This window comes from Mustela nivalis (genome assembly GCF_964662115.1).
Source record: "Mustela nivalis genome assembly, chromosome: 12".
Taxonomy (NCBI): Eukaryota; Metazoa; Chordata; class Mammalia; order Carnivora; family Mustelidae; genus Mustela; species Mustela nivalis.
In genome coordinates, this window is record NC_139031.1 from 99,605,412 (window position 1) to 99,616,432 (window position 11,021).

Below are 11,021 nucleotides of genomic sequence, written 5' to 3' on the forward strand. Positions count from 1 at the left end.
AGTGCTGCCTGGCCCCGAGAGCTCCTGCTTCCCCGGGGCGAGGTTGCTGCGAACTCGCGATCTCTTCCTGATGCCAGAGTGGGAGAAGCCGGGTGCCCTCAACAAACATGGCGGCCGCGTTAGCGTCATTCTCGCCCGGGAGGCCACGCTCCCGCCTGGGACTCGCGGACTCGGCGTCACCCGGCGCGGGACCACGTGACTCAGGAGGCTCCCGAGGCGGCGGCGCTCGCGCGGCCTCAGCTGCTAGGAGTGGGGTGGGGTCTGCCGGGCGAGCATTCCCGGCGGGTCCCGGCCTCGCGCGCGCACGTGTCTGCCTACTCGCGCACGCGGTCCTGGCGCAGCCGGTGAGGAGCCGGGGAGGTGGAGGGAGGGAGCGGGGCGCCACTTGCCGGGCCGGGAGGGGTTGGCCGGCCGGCGAGGCCGGGAGGGGCGGACTCCGGGCCGCCGCGCGCCCCCCATCCTGCCCTCCACGCCCAGCGCTGGCTTCGGGGGCTGCTTGAGCCCGAGTCAGCGTGGCCTGGCTGAGCTGTGCGGGCGGACCCGGTACGGCTGCAGGGCCCGATGCCCGCCCGGAAGGCCCCGCCGACCTCCGTGTCGCCGCGGGCTGCACTCTCGGGGTCTAGTTTATCTTCGGGCTTTTCCTTCCTGGGAGCCAGAACCCAGTTGGTGGGTCCCTTCCGTCTTTTAAAATGTACTGGGTTGACGTCAGATGCAAGAACGAGGCAGTCGTGATTCCGTGGCGGGTGTACCGTGTGCCCGTGGGATAGCACGAGGCAGTCAGGTAGAGGGGACCCACTCGCGAGGCAGGGAAAGGCCAGAAGGGCTTAGAGTGGTCATTTTGGGAGACATTTTTGGTTTGGACCATTTGCTAACCAGCTAGTCTGTGTGGATATTTTTAATTTAATCACGCTCTCTTCACTTTCCGAGCCTTTTATAAAAATTGTTCTCCAAGCAAACAGTAAAGCTGCTGATCAGGGAGCTCCTTATGTAGCAGCTTGCCGAACTCCTGCATTTTACCCTGACCCGGGACATGCTGAACGTGGCCTTCAGACTGAAGAAATAAAGGTCTAAAAAAGCGTGTCAGAATCCAACATACCAAAAGAAGAGTTTGGAAATATAGGTATCCTTTCCTTAGTTGTCACAGGAGGAAGTCACTCCAAAATCAGCCATGCAGAAGAAGATTCAGCCTCCATAAGCTTTGTTGCTAGATTGAAGTTGTATAATCCTCAGTGAAGAATTGATTGCCATCATTTCTTAGAACTGTTTCGATTTGCCTTGTTTCTTTTCTTTCCATAGGAAAGGAATAATGCTGTCAGCATGTCTGCACACTCCATGCTCTGTGAACGAATCGCCATCGCCAAGGAACTGATCAAGAGAGCAGAATCACTGTCTAGATCAAGAAAAGGCGGCATAGAAGGTGGCGCAAAGCTGTGCAGCAAATTGAAGGCAGAGTTAAAATTCTTACAGAAAGTAGAAGCCGGGAAAGTAGCGATTAAGGAATCCCATCTGCAGAGCACTAACCTAACACACCTAAGAGCCATCGTGGAATCAGCAGAAAACTTGGAAGAAGTTGTTAGTGTTCTTCATGTCTTTGGTTACACAGATACCATGGGAGAAAAGCAGACCCTAGTGGTGGATGTGGTTGCCAATGGTGGTCATACGTGGGTGAAAGCCATTGGCCGAAAGGCTGAAGCTCTTCATAACATCTGGCTGGGCAGGGGCCAGTATGGTGACAAAAGTATCATTGAGCAGGCTGAAGACTTCCTCCAGGCCAGTCACCAGCAGCCAGTGCAGTACAGCAACCCTCACATCATCTTTGCATTTTACAACAGCGTCTCCAGCCCCATGGCAGAGAAGCTCAAAGAAATGGGCATTTCTGTGAGAGGAGACATAGTAGCCGTTAACTCTCTGTTAGATCACCCAGAAGAGCTCCAGCCCAGTGAGAGTGAGTCAGATGATGAGGGCCCTGAATTTTTGCAGGTGACCCAAGTGGACCGAGAAAATATTCTAGCAAGTGTTGCCTTTCCAACAGAAATTAAGGTCGATGTGTGCAAAAGAGTGAATCTGGACATTACGACTTTAATTACATACGTATCTGCCCTCAGCTATGGAGGCTGCCACTTTGTCTTCAAAGAGAAAGTGCTTACGGAACAAGCAGAGCAAGAGAGGAAGGAGCAGGTTTTGCCACAGCTGGAGGCGTTTATGAAGGACAAGGAGTTGTTTGCCTGTCATTCTGCTGTCAAAGACTTTCAGTCTATTCTAGATACCTTAGGAGGACCTGGGGAGAGAGAGAGGGCCACTATGCTGATTAAGCAAATTAATGTGGTACCTGACCAGCCTTCTGAGCGTGCCTTGAGACTAGTGGCCAGTTCAAAAATCAATAGCCGCTCGCTAACAATTTTTGGTACAGGAGACACTCTAAAAGCCATCACGATGACTGCCAATAGTGGTTTTGTCAGGGCTGCCAACAACCAGGGTGTTAAATTTAGTGTGTTTATCCATCAGCCTAGAGCACTTACTGAGAGCAAAGAGGCTCTCGCCACCCCTTTACCAAAAGACCACACAACCGCAATGAACACTGATGATACCCTTTAAATATTTTCATGGAAATAAGTTATTGATACCAAAGGCTGGGTCTTCCCATCTTAAATGGGAAGGAAGAAAAGGTTTATAGTAAAAATAATACTTAGCACTCTTAACCTGTAGAGTTGATTGTGTGTGTCATCTATAAAATACATAACCCAAAGTAGAAAAAGTACAAGAGACAAACGATTTACCAAACTGCCTACGTTTTAGCAACCAAGAAAATACATCTATATAAAGCTTTTAGCTGTGTGACAGTACTTTTATTTGATCGAGTAGGGCAACATCCCCCTAGTGGCAATTGGCATTTCATGGGATGTGGCTACCCTGCGTCTCGCATAAAATACCTGGAGAAAACTGAAGCTTGTTTTTTGTTATGTTGGTTCATCATTCATGTGGGTTGAGGCTGGGAAGTTTATAATTCGTTTTTGATTATGAAGTTATGGCCATTAAGAATGAAAAGAAACTTCTTGACTGCGCATGTCAGGCATACTCTGGTGCGTGCATTTACAAAGAGTACATTAATACAGAAGAAAATAAAGTGAATACTGGGCATGTGAAACCCATGAACCGATGTATACACCTTTGTGAAAAGAAAGGTAAGTCCCACTACTGTATACCTGGGACATTTCATGCAAAATACTAATTTGAGGAAATTGTAGAAGAATTACCAAAACATTTTAGAAGAATCCAAATTTTCTTTTAAGTACCAAGACTTCCCATATTGCAAGTATTTGACTTATAAATACTGCCTTTCCTCTCTCTTTTGCAAGTGGCAAGTGACAGCTGCATTACTTCACTCTTGTGAAATGGTGGTAGGCGATCCCATGCCTGTTGCATGACACAAGTTGTAATTAAAAATAAATTTTTACGTCCACATGGCCCTAGGTGCTTTATTTGCAACAAAGCAAAGTAGCTTAGCAAAGGAGATACGTATTGACTGTATTTTAAAAATTGGGACATTAAGTCTTAGAGCTTAAGTATTAAGGCAAGCTAAGTGTGGGAGCCTGTATTAGAACACATTGCCACAGCCTGACCTCATTCTTTTGTGCCATCTTCGCTGTTTTGTGAGATGGGAACTCAGTTTCCAGGCCCAGTGTTCGTTGTTGGGGGCGGGGGTTGAATTTGTTTATAGGATGTCCATGAACACTGCAGAGAAATGCGAAAGTAAACTTGGGAATGTTTCTCTTGGGAGCGATTCCATTACTATCCCGGAACACATTTCCTAGGGGAAAAGTTTGTGATTGGGATTCTGATTTAGAATAGAGAGGTGGATTTAACTTGCATTGCAACTGAAATTGTATAGTGTTAAAAATTGGGGTTAGGCCTTTTTGAGTACTTATTAAGGTACTAAGGTGCTTGGTACTGAGCATTTAAAAATTTTGTCTAAAAAAATGAGGAATTGGTTTTTGCTACAAGGAATTCTTAGTCTGAAATGGAGTTGAGTAACTGAAGTGTAGTTACTTTATTGAGTGCTGTCGTGTGCCTGCCACAGCACGTACGGCTGAGCTTTCAGGGAGTAGCAGGAAGAAGGTAGATTTCTATCCCTTTCTTTCCATGATGCATTAATACCGAAGAACTTGAATCTTTGCCAACCGGAATGTATACAGCCACAGCACTCTTGGAAGAAGCTGATTTCTGAAGTGGCCATAGCTGTGATTCTCCCATGATCATTTTCCTTTCCTGGACATTCAGTGATTACAGTTCCTAATGACGTAATAATGGAAGCAGCAGATACGGACATGTGGTGGGGCACTGGATCCTAGAATATAAAGTAAGAAGCAGTGCCTTCTCTAGGAACACACACAAACGATGACATTTGTGTATTAACCTGCCACAGCTGTCCAAAATTATATCTGCAAAGGTGAAAAATAAATAATAAAAGAATGAGCAAAGTTGTGCTTGCTTTGGCAGCACATATATTAAAATTGGAATGGCACAGAGAAGGTTAGCATGGCCCCTGGGCAAGGATGACATGATATTAAAAGAAAAAAGAAGAATGAGCAAAATTGAAAGAATGTTGTTAAATACCAGTTAAAAACTGTCAAGTTCAAAGAATCATATGGCTATAAAGCAAAGCGAATGTCCAAAAGATTATTTTTTTAAAAGATTTTATTTATTTATTTGACAGAGATCACAAGTAGGCAGAGAGGCAAGCGGAGAGAGAGGGAGTAGCAGACTCCCTGCTGAGCAGAGATCCTGATGTAGGACTCGATCCCAGGACCCTGAGATCATGACCTGAGCCGAAGGCAGAAGCTTTAACCCACTGAGCCACCTGTCCAAAGGTTTATGAACGTGAAGATGTATAATGTAAAATCTATGGTGAAGTGGTGTGTGAAAGAAAAAGCATGTTAAATCCTCATCTCATTTAGAAGGGACTCAACAAACAGCAACTCTGATTGTTGCCTTTAAAAAATAGCACAGGGGATGCCTGGGTGGCTCAGTCGGTTAAGCGTCTGCCTTTGGCTTAGGTCGCCATTCCAGGGTCCTGGGATCAAGCCCTGCGTCCGGCTCCCTGCTTGGCGGGAGGCCTCCTCCCTCCCCCACTTCCCCTGCTTGTGTTCCCTCTTGCACTCCTCTCTTTGTCAAATAGATAAATAAATAGCACAATATAATTTGAATTGTCAAACAGTAAATGTGACTGATGGTACAAGTTAAACCAAGCTGACTCGCTTTCCAATGAAGGGTGAGTTTGGAGAATATGCAGATCATATATGGAAAGACAAGGCGTTCCCAAGGAAGCATAAAACCCAGAAAGCATAAAATGAGAGACATATAAGGCCAAAAAGGATAAGCCGGGGAGAAGATAAATTATTGCAGGGAAATATACTGTATCTGTACACTGTTTGGATAAATTTGGAAAACTCAAATGAAATAGGAATTAGACTTGAAGAAGTAGAAAACCTAAATAACCAATAGCCATTGAAAAAAATTGTTAAAGTTACTAAGTAATGACTTCCAAAAAATGTCCAGGTTCAGTTAGCTTCATTAGATAAGTGTTTGCTTACTTTTTTTTTTTTTTTAAGATTTTATTTTTGTTTATTTGACAGAGATCACAAGTAGACAGAGAGGCAGGTAGAGAGAGGAGGAAGCAGGCTCCCCGCTGAGCAGAGAGCCCGATGCAGGGCTCGATCCCAGGACCCTGAGATCATGACCTGAGCCGAAGGCAGGGGCTTTAACCCACTGAACCACCTGGGCACCCCAAGTGTTTTGCTTACTTTTAAATATCAGATAATGCTCTTGTTCTAAAAAGTAATATGGAGCACAACACCGTAAGCGGGGTGGACAGTATTCAACACAGCAGCCACGGTGTCCTTACCAACCGGCCCCTTTCCTAAGAGGGGAACTCGGGTTTGCTCCTGCTTGACCATGGAGCCTTGGTGGAGGACCGGAGCCCATCTGTGCCATCTCGGCCGGTCATCTCAGATCATCGCCATATCCGGAATGTTTTCAAATTCATTTTGTGGAATATAAGCATAATTCTGATACTAAAACATGACATAGTGTCCTAAAAAAAACTGCAGCAAAATTTTGGTTTAGGTCAAATAAATAAAATCTTAAAAACAAAAAAAGAATATATGCACAAACATGGGACGTCTGCATGGCCCAGTTGGTTAACGGATTGCCTTCGGCTCAGGTCATGATGCTTGAGTCTTGGGATCGAGTCCTGCCTCAGGCTTCCTGCTCAGCGGGGAGCCTGCTTCTCCCTCTGACCTTCCCCTTCTTGTGTTGTGTCTCTCTCTCTCTCTCTCTCTCTCTCTCTCATTCTCTCTTTCAAATAAAATATCTACATATATAGAGAGATATATTGATATTGATATATTGATCAATTGCAGGGCCCGATGCCCATCTGGAAGGCCTCGCCGACTTTCTGGTCGCCCCAGGCTGCATTCTCAGGGTCTGGTTTATCTTTGGGATTTTCCTTCCCACAAGCAGATGCTGAGTTGGTGGGCCCCTTTCCTCTTTTTTAAAATGTGCTGGGCCCCTTCCCACGTTTAAAAATCTTTCCTTTCCTACAGCTCAGCAGAGCTCCTTGCTGTTGCTAGATGGGATCTTTCACAATCATGAATCATTGAATAAAGCCAGTTCGATCTTTAAATTCACTCAGGTGGATTTTTGTTTTTTAACCATGGTGAGCAGCATCTACCTGCTTACCTCCATTCTTTGGTGATTTGAGCAAGAAATAAATACTGATAATCCACTGATAAATATACACTTTGCCCGAATTAATGGTACTTCTTTTGTCTTGGAGATGTTTTGCATTTCATACAATAAAATTACTAGTCTCTCTTCCCTCCTGGTTTCTGCATCAGACTCGGAAGTCCTATTGTCATATTGCCATTTCCATTTCCATTTCCATAATTTTTTTTAAGATTTTATTTATTTATTTGACAGACAGAGATCACAAGCAGGCAGAGAGGCAGCCAGAGAGAGAGGAGGAAGCAGGCTCCCTGCCGAACAGAGAGCCCAATGCGGGGCTCGATCCCAGGACCCTGAGATCATGACCTGAGCCGAAGGCAAGGGCTTTAACCCACTGAGCCACCCAGGCGCCCCCCATTTCCATAAATAATAGATGGCAGTGCTTAACTCCCTATAGCCTTACCAGAATTGCGCTTCTTTTATTTTTTCAGTTGTCAAAAAAAAAAAAAAAATCTTAATTTATTTGATTACCAGTGAATCTGGGATTCTTAAATATGTTTAATGGTCATTGTATTTCTGCCATAAATTGCTTATTAATATCTTCTCTTTCTCAATTGATTGATTTTATCAGTCTTTTCATTGATTTATAAAATCTTTACATAAATTAAGGATTAGACCAGTTATCTATAGTTCTATAACAAAGCAGTCCACAATTTAGTGGCTTAACATAATCAACATAGTATTGTTGGGGCTCCTGGGTGGCTCAGTGGGTTAGAGCCTCTGCCTTAGCTCAGGTCATGATTCCAAGTTCCTGGGATCGAGCCCTGTGTCAGGCTCTCTGCTCAGCGGGGAGCCTGCTTCCTTCCCTTCCTCTCTCTCCCCGCCTGCCTCTCTGCCTACTTGTGTCTACTACTACTTTCTGTCCAATGGATAAATAAAATCTTTAAAAAAATTTTAACACAGTATTGTATTTCATGATTTTATGGGTTAGGAATTCAAGCAGGGCTTGCCTCTGTGATTCTTCTATTCCAAATAGCATTGCCTGGGGTCACTCAGGTGTTTAGCTAGTGGACGTTCTGTTCACAAGGCTGTCACATGGTGGGGATGACAGGAAGACCCTGCTCAGCAGGTCCCGCTCCTCCTCACGTTGGCTTTCCATGAGGGTGGTTGGACTTTTTATGTTGCAATTTAGGGATGGAAGCGGGAGTGTTCCACGAGGAACAGGAAGTGAAAGCCTATGGTTCTTTAAGGCCCAGTGAAGCCCAGAAACCCTACTCTATCAGTTAAAATAGCGCCAGCGGCTCACTTCAGTGGGAGAGGAAATAGGGCCCAGCACTTGATGGAAAGCCTGTTGTAAAATTTGTGGGCATTTAAAATCCATCATGAGGATTCAAACCTTTTCCCCTTAAATACGTTGCAGATATGTTGTGGGGTTTTTTTGTTACACAGATACATTAGATTTTTATGTGATAAAATATGTTGGTTTTTATTTTTCATTATGACTTCTGGATTTTGTGCCATGTTGGGAAAGGCCTTCTCCACCCAGAATTATTTTTTAAAAATTCCCCTATACATCTTTCTGTTATTCAGTTTTATTTCAGTGTGCATATGTTTGATATTTATGTAACTTACATATGAACTCAGAACCTATAAAATATTTTCCAAAATAAGAAAGTGAGTATCACTCTTTTAGCTCCTTTTATTCAATTATATTATTGCTCTGGCAACAAAATTTGATTTTTTGCTTCCATATTATACTAATAAAATAGCATTTTAGATGCCCCTTAACATAATTTTGAGGACCAGCCCAATATAAATGAGCTCTACTCATAGATGTTTAAAATTTATATTCTGCTAAACCTTAAAAACTATTTTTTAAAAAGATTTTATTTATTTGAGATAGAACGAAAGTGAAAAAAAGAGAAAGCACTACTCCGGGGTGGGGGTGGAGAGGGGCAGAAGGAGAGGGAGAAGCAGGCTCTTCACAGAGCGGGGAGCCCGACACGGGGCTCGATCCCAGGATTGGATGCAAAGGCAGTTATTTCACCGGCTGAACTACCCAGGTGCCCCTAAACGATTGAAAACTATTTTAAGAGCATTTCCACGGGGTCTAACTGAATTGTGCTTCCATTTTTTTCTCCATTTTGAGCTCCAGGCAGTTTTTAGGGATATTATCATCGCACTTGATTGTATGTTGAAAGGTTCTTTGGAAGTGATCTGTTCTTTTCTCTCTTTCCACAGTTTTGGCTGATTGTTTGGGTCATCCTAAGAAGAAAGCAATTGCAGATATCACTCTGAGAGATTTCCCAGCTTGGATGTTAGGATTAGCCCAGGAGATGAACCCTTTTACCACAAAACATTTCATTTTAGGAAAGAAATTTTTTTGCACCTCCAACTATAAAGGTATAGAAACAGAAGAGCCATACAAAATGATAGATCTAAATTAAATATAGATCCAAACTAAAATTAATTTCAAATTGAACATTTCTGTCCTATTTTTTTTTTCTTTGGTGGACAACTACATAGACTAGTGAACTATAGAGCAAACACCCACAATACAGACACAGGCAGTTATGTCCGTACACACACATGTGTGTATCTATTTTGCATAGTTTTCTCTCTTTACATTAAAAAAATGAAAATTTTTTCCTACGAAAGTTTCTTCAAAAAATCTCTGCTAAAGAAAATAGTTGTCCATAATTTATGAATTAAGGGTGGAATTGTTTTGGAGTGGGGTGTGTGTGTGTGTGTGTGTGCGCGCGCGCGTGCACACACACGGAGCGGTCAAGGGGGACGGAGGGTCGTGGTTCCTAAGTCTTTGGCTTAGAAGACAAAGCACAGAGCTTTTGAGGCCTTATCCTGGGATATTTTGCAGTGGATGAAGAAAGAATTCTCAGCCAGCAGGACTCCCTTAGAAGATGAAGATAGGGCTAATAGCTACAATTTTACTAACAACAGCAATATCAGTTACAATAAAAATGTCCTCTCTGGGCCTAACCCAGTCACAGAGTGAACTAAATAAATTATTATTATTATTTTTAAAGATTTTATTCATTCATTTGACAGACAGAGATCACAACCAGGCAGAGAGGCAGGCAGAGAGAGAGGAGGAAGCAGGCTCCCTGCTGAGAAGAAAGCCTGATGTGGGACTCCATCCCAGGACCCCGGAATCATGACCTGAGCGGAAGGCAGAGGCCTTAACCCACTGAGCCACCCAGGCGCCCTAAATAAATTATTTTTAATTTCAATTCTAACTCCATTGTTTTCAATTTTTCTTTTTCAAAGAAAAAATAAAAAAGAAAAAAAGAGTGAGCACAGAGGTGGTTGAAGGCTTAATAATCTCACATTAATCTCATGACATGAATCATTTAGGAGCCCCTCTGGTGTGAAAGACACTGTACTTCATGCCAGGAATACAAAGGTGAATGAGGTCATCTTGGTTCTGGCCCTCAGGGAGCTTTATGTATATCCCAATAATTATATTCTCAGGACTAATATGCAAAACACACTGATTAGCCTTAATATGGAATTTATAAATTTAAGTGGAATGAATTGTCATTAACTTGGTCAGAAAGTCAGGATGCTTAAGAATCCATTTGCGGGGCGCCTGGGTGGCTCAATGGGTTAAGCCTCTGCCTTCAGCTCAGGTCATGATCACAGAGTCCTAGGATCTAGCCCTGCATCAGCTCTCTGCTCAGCGGGGAGCCTGCTTTCCTTCCTCTCTGCCTACTTGTGATCTCTGTCAAATAAATAAATAAAACCTTAAAAAAAAAAAAAGAATCCATTGCTACGTGAACATGTTTTCCTATCTCTGGTGCAAGTAAGAATGTTGGAAATAAAAAGGGCTTTGGGGATCATGTTCCCCCAGCCCATCTCTGAGGTGAAAACGGAGTTCTGGGAAAGGAAGAGGAAGAGAGCCAGAATTCTTGTTTGCTAATTACCAGCTCCTCCCACTGGGGGGCAGCACCACGCAATGGTGAGACCTTAGGAGTCACACAGGCCTGGAGTTCCTTCTTCAGTTTGCAGCTTACCTTTACCTGAGCAAAGGACTTCACCTCCCCAAGCTTTAGTTTCCTTATCTGCAAAATAAGAAGAGTATTTATTTTATAGGATTGTTATGAGGATTTAAATGAAATAAGATACTGTAGGTACAGTATTTTAAACAGAGTCTGGGCCTAGTAACCATCAGTTCTTAGGATCATGCTTCCTATACCTTTTATATGTAATTGCCTTTAATTTTTGTGCTATTTACAGGTGGCCGGTCCCCCTAGGCCCTGGCTATGTTCAAGGGTCAACTG

The 11,021-nt window shown here is 43.6% G+C and overlaps 1 protein-coding gene across 3 annotated transcripts; it reads left to right on the forward strand.

Annotated features, from left to right (window-relative positions):
* Window positions 1-85: 85 nt before the first annotated feature.
* On the forward strand, window positions 86-9,373 carry LOC309844651 (UPF0415 protein C7orf25). 3 transcript variants are annotated; one of them, XR_014300803.1, is made up of 3 exons: window positions 168-344; window positions 1,297-3,182; window positions 8,965-9,373. XR_014300803.1 is itself a non-coding variant. In XM_082691746.1 (2 exons), exons 1-2 carry the CDS (start codon window positions 108-110, stop codon window positions 2,593-2,595), a joined length of 1,536 nt encoding a protein of 511 aa, XP_082547872.1. In that variant the 5' UTR covers window positions 86-107; the 3' UTR covers window positions 2,596-3,460. The 3 variants fall into 3 exon arrangements, 2 of the variants coding, with proteins under 2 accessions (XP_082547872.1, XP_082547873.1); XM_082691746.1 differs by lacking the exon at window positions 8,965-9,373 and having other exon boundaries at window positions 86-344; window positions 1,297-3,460; XM_082691747.1 differs by lacking the exons at window positions 168-344; window positions 8,965-9,373 and adding an exon at window positions 356-666 and having other exon boundaries at window positions 1,297-3,460.
* The last annotated feature ends 1,648 nt before the right edge of the window (window positions 9,374-11,021 follow it).